At 43.6% G+C, this 17,855-nt stretch overlaps 1 protein-coding gene across 3 annotated transcripts in view; it reads left to right on the top strand.

Annotated features, from left to right (window-relative positions):
* PAPPA (pappalysin 1) overlaps positions 1–17,855 on the top strand; it is a 644,537-nt gene that overhangs the window by 538,688 nt on the left and 87,994 nt on the right. For all 3 annotated transcript variants that reach the window (XM_033961720.1, XM_033961721.1, XM_033961722.1), the window contains exons 16-17: positions 5,129–5,339; positions 11,660–11,828. In XM_033961720.1, the coding sequence (XP_033817611.1) occupies positions 5,129–5,339; positions 11,660–11,828 (380 nt within the window). The remainder of the gene's footprint in view (positions 1–5,128; positions 5,340–11,659; positions 11,829–17,855) is intronic.

Below are 17,855 nucleotides of genomic sequence, written 5' to 3'. Positions count from 1 at the left end.
CGCATATGTACTCCCGCCTTCCCGAGGGGAGGTAGTCGTACATATGGCACCCCATGCAGTATACTGGAAAGCTCTGGTGTATTCCGGCTGCCATAAAATCTCTTTTACTCTTTTGATATATTACCAGGTACTTGTGACCTGGATTGGCTACTGCTGGAAGCAGGATACTGAGCTTGATGAACTTTTGGTCTATCCCAGTGTGGCATGGCTTATGATCTTATGTTCTTATAGCAGCAGGACCTTGAACCCCTATCCTTTCAGAGGGGCAATCGTGGTCTGAAGCTTGCCATCAGTCCTTTTTTTCCATGTGCAGGACCCACTAAAACAAAAACAGATCCCTCCAAGTGCATTATTGCTCAAGCTCCTTTCCCAGCCTGAGAGACAAAGGGTGTCACAAACTTGGAACATGTCAACAAGGACTCCAAAAAGTTCTGGGATACCCCCTTACTTCTAAGAGGACATAATCCATCTTGGTTAAGAAGACATTGTCTCCCCTAATTCCCCTCTACAAATGCTCAAGCAGAGCCAGTATGATACTCTTATCATAGACTAGGGCCTAGATCTTCTGCAGAACATACAGTCTTTCAGTGCCCTTCTGCTACACTTGCTGAAAAAACTTTTATACAGTAGAAGAACACAACCGAAGTCATACCTCAAAACTTTCAAATGACTTACATTTCCCCTTGTTAATAACAACTTCAAACACTCTAGTAATCCCTTTTCTATGCTTGTCCTGCAACTTTCCTCTTTCTTTCCTAGGCAGAAAGTCAGCATTGCCTACTATATAAAATGCAGCAACTAAGAAATTTTACTGTTTAATTTCAAAACCCTACAGAACCATATCTACCCTTGTCACAAAGGGTATACTAATAAATATCACACTATACCAGTGTCAAACTTATTTAGTGGTACACGCAGAGTATACTGTATATACTCAAATATAAGCCGACCCAAATATGAACTGAGGTAATCTTTTTTCCCTCAAAAAAGGAGGAAAAAAGGTTGACTCAAATATAATTTGGGGGAGGGGGTTTAATATTCAAGTGCAGTTCTTTGCTTTGCCGTGCCCTGCTAGGCTCTGCACCCTGTTCCCCCTCCCTTACTGCTCTGCCAGGCTCTGCATCCAGCTCCCACACTCACTCCTTCCCCTGCCCTGCCATTCTTTGCACCCAGCCCCCCTCCCTCCCTGCCAGGTTCTGTACCCTTTCCACTCCCCCTCCTCCCAATGCCTTGCAGGCCTCCACCGAGCCTACCGTGAGACCTCATGCTCCAGTGGTGGCTGGGACAGGAAGGATCCCTCTCACCTCCTGTCCCAGCCCAGTTCTAATTATTTTATTGCCCCCACGTACCTTAAGTATCCCTGGTGGTCCAGCGGTGAATCGTGACAGGAGCAACCTTCCTTCGCTCCTGCCCCTGCAGAACCGCTAATCAGCTAGTTGCTCTGCACAGGCAGAGACGAAAGAAGGTCACGCCTGCCCATGCAGAGTCACTAGCTGATTGGCTGCCGTGAACTATGATTCACCACTGGACCACCAGGGATACTTAAGGTACGCGGGGAAGATAAAAATAATTAGAATCGGGCTGGGACAGGAGGCGGGAGGAAATCCTCCTTTACTGGCCAACACTGGACCACCAGAGATATTTAAGGTACACGGGGGAGGTGGGAGGGAGATATAAATAATTAGAATCAGGCTGGGACAGAAGGCGGGAAGAATCCCTCCTGCCCCAGCCACCGCTGTACCACCAGGTCTCATGACAGGCCTGTCAGAGGCCTGAAAACAGTTTTGTGAGGGAGGGGGGGGGCGGGTCAGTGCTGACCAAATGTAAACCATTTTTGGGCCATTTTGTTAGCCCAAAAATCTCAGTTTATGTTTGAATATATAAGGTACTGAACCTCATTCTCTAATTTATAAGATGTAACAAGAATTTCAAGTTCAAGTTTCAAGTTTATTATTTATTTGATATATTGCCTATCATTACATCTAGGTGGTTTACAATAAATTTTTTAAAACATATCTGTTAGAACAGGAGATTTAAAAAAAAGCTGGGTGACGTGTGATACACGCTGTTATATCCCTGCAGATTCAGAAGGCCTAAGCCTCCTCTGATGAAAGGAAACCTTAATTGGTCATCCTTGACTTTTTTATTTTCCCTTAAAAATTTCCTAAACAGGTTATTGAATTTCCTAAGCAGGTCATTGAAAAAAATAGAAATATTTGTATGGCATAGAACCACTTAAGAAACAGTCCTGTTTTATAAAGAGCTATAGATCCTTGAAAATTCCTTAGCAATGCGATCAGAAGTTTGAAAACGGCCGAGGATTTCTGCAAAAAGATTGAACTATTAATATAATACATTTGTACTAAATTGATTGCCAAATAGATCCTCAAATATTGCATCTGACCTTCCATCCATTCAAATAGCTGAGGACTACCTAGATGCATTGCTTCTAATTTCTTAAAATTAAGCTTCAAACCAGACTTTACTCCAAATCTCTCCACTTGTTTATCAAATATTTAGGCCCCTATGAGTGTCGAATCTTTTACTGCAGCGGATGGCGATAAAAAACCCTAAGATAGCATAATAAAAGGGGGCCCTAATGTATTGCCTTTCAGTGATACAACTAGATAATTTTTCTCTCCCTAGTGGGCTTCCAATTTAAGGGGGTCTTTTACTAAGGCGCGCTATCTGATTTAGCGCTCACTAAATGCTAACACGCCCATTATCTACTAAGGACGCGTTAGCATTTAGCGCACGCTAAATCAGATAGCGTGCCGTAGTAAAAAAAAAAAAAAAAAAACCTAAGTTTTTTATACATGGGGCAATGAAAGATTAAGACTTCCTTAGGGTCACAAGGAACCACAGTGGGAATCAAACTTGATTCCTCTGATTCTCAGCCCAGTAACCATTAGGCTAATCCTAAAATGTGAGGTAATGAATAAAGGTGATTAAACAAAAGCAATAGCATTTTGTCAGCAAATTGCAGTTGCATCCTTGTACAAAATCCTGAGTGGTGTCAAAGGAGTACAAGTGGATCAATTTTTAACTCCATCAAAATTTACAAAGATTAGGGGGACACTCGATGAAGTTACAGGGAAATACTTTTTAAAACCAATAGGAGAAAATATTTTTTCACTCAGAGAATAGTTAAGCTCTGGAACATGTTGCCAGAGGTTGTGGAAAGAGTGGTCAGTGTAGCTGGTTTTAAGAAAGGTCTGGACAATTTCCTGGAGGAAAAGTCCATAGTCTGTTATTGAGACAGACATGGGGGGGAAGCCACTGCTTTCCCTGAATCGGAAGCATGGAATGTTGCTACTATTTGGGTTTTTGGCAGGTACTAGTGACCTGGATTAGCCACCGTGAGGACAGGCTACTGGGGTTGGTAGCATGGAATATTGCTACTTTTTTGGTTTTTGTCAAGTACTAGTGAACTGGATTGGCCACTGTGAGGATGGGCTACTGGGCTAGATGGACCATTGTTCTAACCCAGAAAGTCTATTTTTATGTTCTTATGTACAGTATAGTTCAATCAAATAATGCCCAAGATTAAAACTACAAGCATATTCACTTGAACATTGTTCTTATTTCAAAACAGCAAGCCCGCTACACTTTTTTTTTCTCTGCTGCTAGGCTTTGTCGCTGTTTTCCTCTGGCTTGTCTACTTATATTATTAGAAATGACAAATGGTGTAATTTTGAATGGGGAAATGGTAAATTAATTTATTGCAATTATTTGGTTTATCAAAGTCTCAAGGTTATAAATGGTTGCAGTTGAAGCAGGCTATTCAAAAGGGGTTCCCTGACTGGCACATTTTAAAAAATCAGTACAGCTTGCCGGGTCTATGTTTCCAGACAGATTTTCAAGGGCATCAGGCCGCTAAGTGATACAAATTAATATCTGAATATTTGGCGAAAAAAACCTAAAGCAAGCTTAAGAGACATTTGGAGTATAGAAACAAAGCAGCATATTTCTGCTACGCAATGGCCACAGATTTGGGCTTGGAGAATGAGATGTACAGCGTCAGCAGCTATGAGACAAACTTGGTTCTTTTTGTTATATAGAATATTTTGGACCCCTCTTCATTTACAAAAGGTGGATAATTTAAAGTCTAATAGATGCTGGCACTGTCATCTTGAAGTAGGGATACTGGATCATCTGTTATTTTATTGTCTATTGATACTCAATTATTGGAAATTGATTTGGGGTAAAATTAATATGGTATTAGGTATCTCTATGCCATTGTTTTATACGTGGTTTTATTTGGGACATTGTTGAGACCTAGAAGTCCAATTGACACATATAAAAGTAGACTTCTGATTATTACGGGGTTGGCCATGCAACTGATAACTAAGAACTGGAAAAACTATGATAGGTTAAACTTTTCTTTTTGGCGGGAAACACTTTGTTTGTGCTATAGGTATGAAAGAACGAATGCAGAACAATTGGGAACCAATAAAAGGTTTAAAGAAATATGGGGTCCATTGGAAACATTTGCTAAATAGAAGATTGAATTGATTAAATCATTAATTCCTGGATTTTCTTTTATTTCTACACACATCTAGATAGAGAGGGAGGGAAAGGGGAGGGAATAGGGTAATTTGTTTTAGTATATTGTTCAATTACAAGTGCTGTTATATGTTATATCTGAACATATACTTGTTTGCAATTTTTATAAGTTTTGAAAATTAATAAAGATTTATTTTAAAAAAATGACAAATGGTGGCCCCTTTAGGGCCAAAAACAGATATGAACAGATCTATACTAAGTATTCATGAGGCACATTTCAGAGGAATAATAGTGAATAAAACATAGCTATAGCTAGTATACCTATATTGACTATCTTGAAAATGAGGTTTATGTGGGGCTTTCAAGTGCTGGAACTGACTGCATTCTGTGTTTCATGTAACATGCTTGGCTAGGAGCTCTTCTACATAGACAACTTTGTATTGCTATATAAATACATATAAGAAGGCAGACTTAACTAACTAAACACAAATGCAATGAAGATCACCAGACAACTCTAGAATTTGCCAGTAAGATTGCATACATTTTGATAACTGAACTGTGATTATGGTACTCAGATGGTAAGCTTGCTCTGTCATTAACCTGTATCCACTCTCATCACTAGGAAGCAACAATTTGCTCACCTGTATGGAGGATGGCCTCTGGTCTTTCCCTGAAGCCCTTTGTGAGCTGATGTGCTTGGCACCCCCACCTGTTCCAAATGCTGTTCTTCAGACTGCTCGTTGCCGTGGGGATGGGCATAAAGTGGGATCCTTTTGCAAATATAAATGCAAGCCAGGATATCATGTTGCAGGCTCATCCATAAAAGCCAGAAAGTAAGTGAAAACACTACATCAAATTTACAAAGTGACATGTCCTGGAGAGATATATGTCTCGGATATAGAAGGGTGACATGTCTCAGGAAATCATGAAAAGGGTTATATTCTCTAAAGAAATAGAGAGAAACAATGATATTCCAGGGGGACATTGGAAAAGAGTGACATGTCCATCAAATATGTTGGAGAAAAGATGACGTGATTGAAATGAAAGATTTGATGTGTCAGGGAAGCACAAGAATGATATACCCTAGAGCAGTGGTTTTCAACCCAGTTCTCAGTACATACCTAGCCAGTCAAGTTTTCAAGATACCCACAATGAATTTAGATCAGATAGATTTGCATACAATGGAGGTAATGCATGAAAATTTATGTCATATATAAATATAATAACTGGATTGGTACAGCAAAATAAAGCTATAAGTTTGATCGAAATACCTCAGCCCCACCACTCCACCGCAATAATAATCTTTTCTAAAGCGAGAGATTTACGTGGTGCTTCATCATTGGTAAATCGTTTTTAGCGCTGTGGTTGTGTTTAAATTATTTTTTTATATAAGTTTATAAGTTTATAAATTCAATAAATAGAAAGTTGTGAAATACATAAAATTGTATACTTAACGTCTATGCACAGCTAGACCTGGGAGTCCGACCCGACATGTTTCGCACTGGTTGTGCTGTCTCAAGGGTCTCCCTGCATGACAGAATAAAAAAGCTTCTTAGGGCAGTGAGCATGACATTTCTCAACCTCTCACCGTTCCCCATTCAAAATTAAGTAGCAGTGCAACTATCCCCTCTCATCAGGACTCACCAAGGAAGCCGTAGTCATCCGACTCACAAGTGTAGTGTCTGTGAAAGATGGCGGCGGCGTCCTCAGTATCGGTGTAAATAATTTCCTTAATGAGACACCCCCCCCCACACAGAAGTCCATTGGTCCATTCACCCTCCAATCAATGTAATCCAGTCAATCTCAGCATTCAATCCCCGCGGCTCCACAGTGTCTAATGTAAAAATTGTTCTCTGTTCAATCTCATTCAATCTCCGTACATCCTTCTCACCCTCCCTCCCCGTCACTCTCTGCACCACACGCCACCTCAATTGATCCACCCCATGTTTATATTTTAGCCAGTGGGTTACCAAGGGGGCCTGAACAACGTTATTGACAATCCGTGACTTGTGTTCATTAAGTCGAATCTTGATCTTACGGTTAGTTCTACCAATGTAGATCAGCTCACAAGGGCATACAATCGCGTATATTACATCCTCAGATGTACAATCTGTATTTGTGTTTGAATATAAAGATACTGATCTACCTGGAGGTCTCCATACATCCCCTATAATGGTCAAAGAACACCACTGGCACTTCCCACAAGGATTGTGGGATCCTCTCTCCCTCACAGTCTTCTTCTCATATTTTAAAGGGTCACATCTCTGCCCCAGGGTCCTACCTCTAGAGTATGCCACACGAGGGAACTCACTAAGAGATGGATGAATCTGTACTATGTGCCAGTAACAATGCATGTATCCCACCAGCATCTTAGTGGCCTTCGAATAAGGAAGCACACATGTCAGTATGTCTTGGGTGCTCCCCTCAACATCCTCTTGAATACCCAAAAGTAACTCCCTCTGAGCATATCTAGCCCTTAAATGCGCCTGACGTATAGATTTTTCCGGGTAACCCCTCCTGCGGAATCTGTCTGCTAACAGATCCGCCTGTTTTTTATACTCTTCTATAGAGGAACAAACTCTACGAATACGTAAGAACTGCGCTATAGGGAGATTAAATCTTAATTTGAATGGGTGGAAACTGTCGTAATGGAGGATGGTGTTACGGGTCACCGGCTTACGATAAAGGGAAGTCTGGATTTTACCGTCAACAACAGAAATAGCGATATCTAAAAATACCATCTGCGTAGGATGGCATAACATGGTGAATTTTATGTTAACATCAATCGTATTGAGATATTGTATAAATTGATCCAGTTTATCCCTTGTATCGCTCCAGATGAAAAAAACGTCATCAAGAAAGCGGCCCCAAAATACAGTGGAACCAAACCATTGAGATGGGTATATATGGTCCTCTTCAAATTTGGCCATGAAGAGGGCTGCCACCGAGGGGGCCAAAGTCGCCCCCATGGCCACCCCCTGTACCTGTTGGTAAAAATCATGATGGTAACGAAAATAACTTTCTTGAATGACCCACCTAGCTAACTGCACGAGGAAGGTGGTAGAGACACGGTGAGGAGGGACACGGTGATCAAGGGTATCAGCTATAACATTCAATGCCTCTAACTGGGGGATCTGAGTATAGAGGGAAACTACATCCAGCGTAACCATCCATTTTCCTTCCATACTGATTTCATTAGTTTTTAATTTTCGAAGGAAATCAGAAAGGAAATCAGAAGATTTCCTTCGAAAATTAAAAACTAATGAAATCAGTATGGAAGGAAAATGGATGGTTACGCTGGATGTAGTTTCCCTCTATACTCAGATCCCCCAGTTAGAGGCATTGAATGTTATAGCTGATACCCTTGATCACCGTGTCCCTCCTCACCGTGTCTCTACCACCTTCCTCGTGCAGTTAGCTAGGTGGGTCATTCAAGAAAGTTATTTTCGTTACCATCATGATTTTTACCAACAGGTACAGGGGGTGGCCATGGGGGCGACTTTGGCCCCCTCGGTGGCAGCCCTCTTCATGGCCAAATTTGAAGAGGACCATATATACCCATCTCAATGGTTTGGTTCCACTGTATTTTGGGGCCGCTTTCTTGATGACGTTTTTTTCATCTGGAGCGATACAAGGGATAAACTGGATCAATTTATACAATATCTCAATACGATTGATGTTAACATAAAATTCACCATGTTATGCCATCCTACGCAGATGGTATTTTTAGATATCGCTATTTCTGTTGTTGACGGTAAAATCCAGACTTCCCTTTATCGTAAGCCGGTGACCCGTAACACCATCCTCCATTACGACAGTTTCCACCCATTCAAATTAAGATTTAATCTCCCTATAGCGCAGTTCTTACGTATTCGTAGAGTTTGTTCCTCTATAGAAGAGTATAAAAAACAGGCGGATCTGTTAGCAGACAGATTCCGCAGGAGGGGTTACCCGGAAAAATCTATACGTCAGGCGCATTTAAGGGCTAGATATGCTCAGAGGGAGTTACTTTTGGGTATTCAAGAGGATGTTGAGGGGAGCACCCAAGACATACTGACATGTGTGCTTCCTTATTCGAAGGCCACTAAGATGCTGGTGGGATACATGCATTGTTACTGGCACATAGTACAGATTCATCCATCTCTTAGTGAGTTCCCTCGTGTGGCATACTCTAGAGGTAGGACCCTGGGGCAGAGATGTGACCCTTTAAAATATGAGAAGAAGACTGTGAGGGAGAGAGGATCCCACAATCCTTGTGGGAAGTGCCAGTGGTGTTCTTTGACCATTATAGGGGATGTATGGAGACCTCCAGGTAGATCAGTATCTTTATATTCAAACACAAATACAGATTGTACATCTGAGGATGTAATATACGCGATTGTATGCCCTTGTGAGCTGATCTACATTGGTAGAACTAACCGTAAGATCAAGATTCGACTTAATGAACACAAGTCACGGATTGTCAATAACGTTGTTCAGGCCCCCTTGGTAACCCACTGGCTAAAATATAAACATGGGGTGGATCAATTGAGGTGGCGTGTGGTGCAGAGAGTGACGGGGAGGGAGGGTGAGAAGGATGTACGGAGATTGAATGAGATTGAACAGAGAACAATTTTTACATTAGACACTGTGGAGCCGCGGGGATTGAATGCTGAGATTGACTGGATTACATTGATTGGAGGGTGAATGGACCAATGGACTTCTGTGTGGGGGGGGGTGTCTCATTAAGGAAATTATTTACACCGATACTGAGGACGCCGCCGCCATCTTTCACAGACACTACACTTGTGAGTCGGATGACTACGGCTTCCTTGGTGAGTCCTGATGAGAGGGGATAGTTGCACTGCTACTTAATTTTGAATGGGGAACGGTGAGAGGTTGAGAAATGTCATGCTCACTGCCCTAAGAAGCTTTTTTATTCTGTCATGCAGGGAGACCCTTGAGACAGCACAACCAGTGCGAAACATGTCGGGTCGGACTCCCAGGTCTAGCTGTGCATAGACGTTAAGTATACAATTTTATGTATTTCACAACTTTCTATTTATTGAATTTATAAACTTATAAACTTATATAAAAAAATAATTTAAACACAACCACAGCGCTAAAAACGATTTACCAATGATGAAGCACCACGTAAATCTCTCGCTTTAGAAAAGATTATTATTGCGGTGGAGTGGTGGGGCTGAGGTATTTCGATCAAACTTATAGCTTTATTTTGCTGTACCAATCCAGTTATTATATTTATATACGACCTAATAGAGTGGGTTGGATATCAAAATTTATATAAATATACTGGTTTCTAGTAATGAAAATTTATGTCATGCATATTCATTGTGGATATTCAGAAAACCCGTCTGGCTAGGAGTGTCCGGAAGACAGGGTTGAGAACTCCTGCCGTAGAGAAACATGGAACAGAAATGACCCTGGTTACAAAGTTTGTTAGGTATGGGCTAGTGGTCAACGCAATAAGCTGAGAATTAGAGAAGTTTAAAACCTGCTTCCTCCTCTGATTCTCTTTGTGACCGTGAGTACCATATATACTCGAATATAAACCGAGGTAACCTTCCCCCACCCCCCCCAGAAAAAGGTTGACTCAAATTTAAATTGGGCAGTTAATATTCAAGTGCAATGCCTTGCCTTGCCAGGCTCTGCACCCTGTTCCTCCTCCCTCCCTGCTCTGCATCCAGTCCCCTCACTCACTCCCCTGCCAGTCTTTGCACCCATCTTCCTCCTCCCTCCCTGCCCTGACAGGTTCTGTAACCTGTCCCCTCTCCCTCCTGATGCCTTGTAGGCCTCCACTGGGCCTGCAGCAAATCCTCATAGTCAAGCAATGGGCCGGAACAGCAGGTATTCCTCCCATATCCTGTCCCAGTCGATTCTAAGAATCTTTATCTTCTTCCCACCTCCCCTGCGTACCTTTAGAATCCCTGGTGGTTCAGCGGTGAACTGCAGCAGGAGCTACCTTCCTTCACTCCTGCCCATGCAGAGCCACTAGCTGATTGGCCGCCATGGCAGTCAATCAGCTAGTAGCTCTGAATGGGCAGGTGCAAAGGAAGGTCGCTCCTGCCAGGGATTCTAAAGGGAGACGGGGGAGGCAGAAGGGAAGTAAAAAATTCTTAGAACTGACTGGGACACTGGTGGGAGGGATCCCTGCTGTCCCGGCCCACCGCTGGACCACCAGGGATTTCAAAAGTACACCAGGGAGAGGGAGGGAGTTAAAAATTTGTAGAGTTGGTTGGGGCAGCAGGCAGAAGGGATCCCGGCCCACTGCTGGACCACCAGGTCTCACAACAGGCCTGGCAGAGGCCTGCAACAGGTTTGGGAAGGAGGCAAGTCAGCACTGTTCCAAATATAAACCAAAAATCTTGGTTTATATTTGCCCTCTGTTGACTCAAGCATCACCTTAGATCAGTGGTTTCCAACCCTGTACTGGGGACCATCAGCCAGATGGGTTTTCAATATATCCCTAATGAATATGCATGAGAGTGATTTGCATATAATGGAAGTGGCATGTTTGCAAATCTCTTATGCATATTCATTAAGGATATCCTGAAAACCCGACTGGCTGGTGGTCCCCCAGGACAGGATTGGGAACCACTGCCTTAGATTATAAACCCTCTCTATGACCTGCCTACTGTACTTGAATGTAACTTGCCTTGTGTTCTTGATTGGAAAAACGAATAATTAAATCCTAAGTTAAATGTTTTAGAGTATTAATTATGGCAGAGGAATACAGAGTGCTTTAGTTTGATTCTGGAGCTATAGAAATGAGATTGACTCCCATAGGAACAGCTCTGTGTTGAAGCTGTTGTGTGACACCATTCCCTTGAGTGCCAGGAGAGAGAGAAACTGCTGTGAGGGCTGAATTATGCAATGCTCCTCTGGCTATTGATTTAGAGACTCAACCTAATAAATATGCATGAGATAGATTTATACAGTAGAGATAGTACATGCAAATTTATCTCATGCATATTCATTGTGGATATCCTGAAACCCTGACTAGCTAGTTGTGTACTGAGGACTGATTTGGGGACCTCTGGGTTAGAAAGAATCAGCTGCAGGACTGCACATGCTCCTGGTCAGTGAAATTGAATGTTGTAGTAGTTTAGCATTTCATACTTCATGCTGTGTATTGATCTTTATTTTTTGGAAGGAGGACTTTCAAGACTCAGTGCATAGAAGATGGCACATGGCAAGAAGGGGCATGTGAGCCAGTCATATGTGACCCTCCATCTTCCAAGTTTCATGGGCTGTACCAGTGCACCAGTGGGTTCCAGTTCAACAGTGAATGCAAGATCAAGTGTGAGGAAAACAACCGATCTGTGAGTTACTTTTTCTCTGGCCGTTTCTGAATTTTAAAGTGCAACTTCTGTTTCTTTGACTGTTGTACTTAATACTGCACATAAACATTCCCTTTTATCAGAGGACTGAGTGAACTATAAGTAAGTAAGATACAAACCAAAAGTCCATCCTGGAGCAATCAGTCCAAGTCACTAGGAAGTATGTGGGCCGTTCAATTTATCTACCTGAGTATCAAGCTTGTTAAAATAAGTCTGTGCATGTTGTGACATATCTCGAGGTTACTCATGCACAGCTCCAGCTCAATGGGAGTCTAACATTGTAAGAGACAAGATGTCAGGAGAATCCTTGTGCGAATCAAGTTAAAAAAAACGGCTAGATTTGGAGCATCGTTCAGTGATAATCTTTCTCACAAAAGAAGGGAAAAAGCCAAAAGAGATCCATGACTGCAGCATATGATGAGTCTGCCCCATAATCCTACAAAATAAAATTTTGGAGCAAGCTGTTTAAGTGGGGTAGAGAATCCATTGAAGATGGCCTGTGGAAGCAACTTCCACAGAAATGTGCAAGAAATTTGAGGATTTAATTTTTTTCAGACAGACTGGGATATTTTATAGTAGCTTCACTCAAAGATTGCTGACATTGATTTCATTGTTCGGAAGTAAGAGAAAGACAACATAAAAGAAGAATATATAAGGGATTATAAAGATGTCCTTTAGCTAATAAGAGTTCAGGGTAAGGAAAAGGATTAGGCAGTTCTTGAATGCAGGTAGAACTAGGAAAGATGTAGGCAAAGCCTCTGCCTCATTTGTTAGGTCATGAGTGATAAATTGCATCATATCCTGAGGGGAGACAATGAAATAATACATTTTCTGTACTGAGGTGGAGCCAAATCTCAGTAAGGCAAAAATAATGTGTCGGGTAGAGAAAATAAGGTCTCTGATTGAATCAGTTTTACTTTTTAATGATCTGCAGTTTAATATTGCTGAGAAAGAGGTTTTGGGGGATTGGATAAAGAATATGTAAGATAGGAGAGATAAAGTGACGGCCCCAAATTACTGGAATTGGGAATTAATATGTTGTCAGAATAGCATGGATGGAAGTTGGTAAAGAGGTGAGGAGTACTCCAAAAACAGGTAGTTCAAAATATTTTTTTTATAATAGAGGTTAGGCATTGTACCTGATGGTGAAAATTGAAAGAGGTCAAGTACCGTAATCGATGTGGAAGAAGAAAATGGAGACAGTGCATGTCACCGCACAGTGTGGGATGCCACAGATACAGATTAATTTATAACGAGTCTTTTGAAAGGGGCAGTGCTTATGTAGAAAGTCACATGACCTGTAATGTTGGAAATATCACTGCACAGTGCAAGAGGGAAATCAGTAAATCTCAGGTAATCAGCCAGTATCTGTGAAAACATAAAAATTACATGTGCACTTTCAACAACAAAACCAAAGAGCAATAAGTATAGAACACTACAGAAATAGATTAATTTACAGCAGGGATCTCAAAGTCCCTCCTTGAGGGCCGCAATCCAGTCGGGTTTTCAGGATTTCCCCAATGAATATGCATGAGATCTATGTGCATGCACTGTTTTCAATGCATATTCATTGGGGAAATCCTGAAAACCCAACTGGATTGCGGCTCTCAAGGAGGGACTTTGAGATCCCTGATTTACAGAGAGTCTTCTGGGAGGGGCATTGCTTACTCACATGACCCAGAGCATTGGGAACATCACAGCACAGTGCAGGAAGGAAACGGAAGTTACATCAGAGAGGGTGGGCCACAGTAGAGAGAGGACACCAGTGCCAGTAGTAGGGCAGCGTATGTGATTGGCCGGCACAAGTGACATCCTTTGGGCCACAAATGAAGACGATGCTGGGGCCGCCAAATATGGGGGGGGACTATGGTCCCTCCCCCATTCTGATGCCTATGCTCAGCCCTAGTACATTTTTAAAGAAGCCAATTTTTGAGAATAATTCTCAGGAGCAAATCCTACAAATGTCTGGCCAGTTAGAGTTTAGAGACATAAATAATTTTACCCTATTTACCTATTTAACACAACTCATAATTTTATGTCTCTGACCAAGCTCCTCTGATTCATCTCTTCTCCAAGCTGAAGAGCACTAATCTATTCAGTCTTTGTTCTTAAGAGAGTCATTTCAACCCCTTAAATTTCTGTTGTCCTTTTCTGTATCCTTTCCAGTTTTACTATATCTTTTTTGAGATAGGGGGATCAGAACTGAACACAATATTATGGGACCCTGCAGTAACCACTAATGCATACTTACTGCAGGATAAAATCCACTCCTGTGGGGCGTGCCATTGTAGTTTTATATTTTGGCAGGTGTTACCCATGCACTAAAAAATAAGAAATATTTTTTATACTGTTCTCCCAGGGGAGTTCAGAATGGTTTATATGGATTTATTCATGTACTCAAGCATTTTTCCTTGTCTGTCCTGGCAGGCTCACAATCTATCTACCGTATTTTCACGCATATTACGCGCACCCGTGTAAAACGCGCACACGAGTATAGCACGCGGGAAACCGAAATATATGTAAAAGAATTTTTATATAGCGTGCACACGCGTATACCGCGCATGCTGCTTGCCGCCCTGACTCTCCTGTCGCCGCCCCGACTCTCCTGTCACCGCCCCGACTCTCCTTTCCAGCCCTGCCCCGAGTCTCCTCTGGTCCCGACTCTCACTTTCCAGCCCTGCCCCGAGTCTCCTCTGGTCCCGACTCTCACTTTCCGGCCCTGCCCCGAGTCTCCTCTGGTCCCGACTCTCACTTTCCAGCCCTGCCCCGAGTCTCCTCTCGTCCCGACTCTCACTTTCCAACCCTGCCCCGAGTCTCCTCTCGTCCCGATTCTCACTTTCCAGCCCTGCCCCGAGTCTCCTCTCGTCCCGACTCTCACTTTCCAGCCCTGCCCCGAGTCTCCTCTCGTCCCGACTCTCACTTTCCAGCCCTGCCCCGAGTCTCCTCTCGTCCCGACTCTCACTTTACAGCCCTGCCCCGAGTCTCCTCTCGTCCCGACTCTCACTTTACAGCCCTGCCCCTTGAAGTCTTGTCCCCCTTTGAAGTCCTGTCCACCTTTGAAGTCCTGTCCCCACCCTGAAAGCCTGATGCCCCCCCCCCGATGTCCATTAATCACCCAGAAAGACCGCTCGCACCCCCACCCCAAAGAACTGCTCGCACCCCCCCAGCTTCCCCCCCCTCGCACGGCGAAGCTGCCTACCGTTGTTTCCCGATGCCAGTGAGCCCTGCTGCTTCCTCTGCTGGCGGTCCCGCCCCTTCTCTGAGCCCTGCGCTGCGGTGCTTCCTCTGCCGCGGTCCTGCCCCTTGTCTGACGTCAGAGAAAGGGCGGGACCGCCGGCAGAGGAAGCAGCGCAGCGCAGGGCTCAGAGAAGGGGCGGGACCGCCGGCAGAGGAAGCAGCAGGGCTCACTGGCATCGGGAAACAATGGTAGGCAGCTTCTCCATGCAGGGGGGGGAGGCTAGGGGGGTGCGAGCGGTTCTTCGGGGTGATGAATCAGACGTCGGAGGGGGGAAACTATGTAAAAAAAAATTTGTACAACGCGCTCACGCATATAACGCGCATGGTTATACTCGGTTTGTAAAATCGTTATATGCGTGAAAATACGGTAATATACCTGAGGCAATAGGGGACCAAGTGACTTACCCATGGTTACAGAGAGAAGTGTGGGCTTGAATCCTCAACCTGAGGATATTGAAGCTATAGCTCTAACCCCAGCACCACTTTTCTTTTTTCAACCATCTTTATTTTCTCTTCTTTATTAATTTCCAGGTACTTTAGTTAGATTGTGAGCCTTCGGGACAGTAAGGGAATTTTTTAAGTACCTTCTTACTTCTCATTTATAATCTTAATGTATATTTTCTTCAAACCGCTTAGAACCTAACGGATGTAGCGGTATATAAGAAATAAATTACATTACATTACATTACACACTCTCAGACATACGTAGTATGTTAGAATATAGAATGGCAAACATTGTCTGACAGAGATGGCAGAACAGTTAAAGCATGGTAAAACAATATGACAAAACATGGTTTGGTGAGACAGTGTGGCGAGCATAGTACAGCAAAACATAGCAAGGCAAGCATTCTATGACATGACTTGGCAAAAATGGTAAGGCCAGCCTGCATGACGAAACATAGCATGGAAGACGTGGAACAGCAAACATTGTGTGGCAGACATGGCTTCAGAGATTGTAACATGGCAGACATAGTATGGGCCCTTTGACAAAAACACGGAAGAGGTTTTTAGTGCTGGTCAGCGTGATGAATATGCTGCGCTGCTCCAACGGTCAAAGAGTTCCTATATGCATCGGAGCAGCGCAAAGCATTCAGCATGCCAAACGGCACTAAAAACCTCTTCCTCGCTTTTGTAAAAGGGGAGAATAGTATGATAAATATGATGTATAGTATAGTAGGACAAAGATGGCAAAAAATATGACAGAGTATGAAAGAACATTGTATGAGAAAACATAGCATGGTCAGACATAGGACGAAGCACGTGGAGGGGCATAATAAAAAAAAAAAATGTCTAAGTCCCCTTTTGGCCTAAGGCCCTAAACGTTGAAAGTAGAAGCAGGGAAAATGTCCATTATCAAAAAAAACATCAAAAAGGAGGTTTTTTTTTATAATGGTCTGCCTTTACGTTCAGCTATTTAAACGCCCAGACCACCACTACGTCTACACTATATAATCAACCTAAAAAAAGCCTAACTCCCAAACACCCAAAACAAGAGCTTTTAGGCGAAGGAGGATCCTGTCCTTTGCCTAAAAGCTGGATTCTGTAATCGGTGTCTGTCAAAAGCAACACCGGTTACAGAATTCACCCCCCCCCCCCCAACAATCTGGGCAGGAGGGAGCCCAAGCTCTCCTGCCCCGCTGAAAACCCACCCGCCCAACACGATCAGGGCAGGAAGGAGCCCAAGCCCTCCTGCACTGCTGAAACCCCCTACTCCCCAACCCCCACTAAAATACGGGCAGGAGGGATCCTAGGCCCTCCTGCCCTCGATGCAACCCCCCACGACCGCCTCCCCAAACCCCCGATCGGCCCCCCCTCCTCGTACCTGAAAATCGTTGGTCGGATGGATGGGCTCCCTCCTGTGCTGATCGTTTTTGGGGTTTAGGGGTGCCGCGGGGCAGGAGGGCTTGGGCCCCGATGTCAGCGGGGGGGTCGTGGCTCACCAGGACAGGAGGGCTTGGGCTCCCTCCTGCCCAGATCGTTTTCGGGGGGGGGGGGGGTGTGATGCATCGTGGCAGGAGAGATTGCCATCTCCCCTGCTGCGATGGTTGCGGGTGCTGGGCTGCTGAGCTGTTCGCGCCAGCCGCCATCAGCTCAGCGGCTCCTTTTTCGGCACTTATATCTGTTTTGACTTGGTCTAAGTCAAAACGTATAAGTGCTGACTTGGCAACTTGTCAAAAGTTTTGGTTATACCTGCTGTACGCCTAGGTGTAGGTTTAGAGGCAGGGGAAAGGCCTAAGCTGGTTTTAGCTACGTCTAAAACTAGCTTTGATTATGGGTACTTGGACGATCAGGCTTTTTGATCATCCAAGTACCCATTTAGGCCACTTTTTAGACCTTTTTTTTTTATAATGAATCCCATAGTGTTTAAGACTTGAGACAGTGGAGGGTCAGGGCACTTTTCAAAAGGTTTGGGGAATTTGGATTGGCACACTGATAGAGGGTCAGGGGAAGAAAAGTTTTATTGCCTTTCTGAAGTTCAGTAGACCTTCTAATAATCTTATGTGGGTAGGTAGGTTATTCCAGAGGCTTGGAAGGTAGTGTAAAATCTTTCTGGGGCATTCTCAAGGAGGACGGCGAGTCCTGAGGTCTTGTGTAATTGCTTTTCTTGCAAGCGATGCAGTTGATTCAGGGTGTAGGGTGGAAGAGTTTGTAGGCCATTACAAGGCCTTTGAATATACATCGTTTGTTGATCAGCAGCCAGTGGGCAACACACAGCACTGGGGTAATTGGGTTTCATATATGGCGATTATTCAGGAGTCGCATGGCTGCATT

Source organism: Geotrypetes seraphini, chromosome 10, assembly GCF_902459505.1.
Source record: "Geotrypetes seraphini chromosome 10, aGeoSer1.1, whole genome shotgun sequence".
Classification (NCBI taxonomy): Eukaryota; Metazoa; Chordata; class Amphibia; order Gymnophiona; family Dermophiidae; genus Geotrypetes; species Geotrypetes seraphini.
Note: the sequence above shows the minus strand (reverse complement) of the source record. Positions and strands in the feature narration are given on the sequence as shown.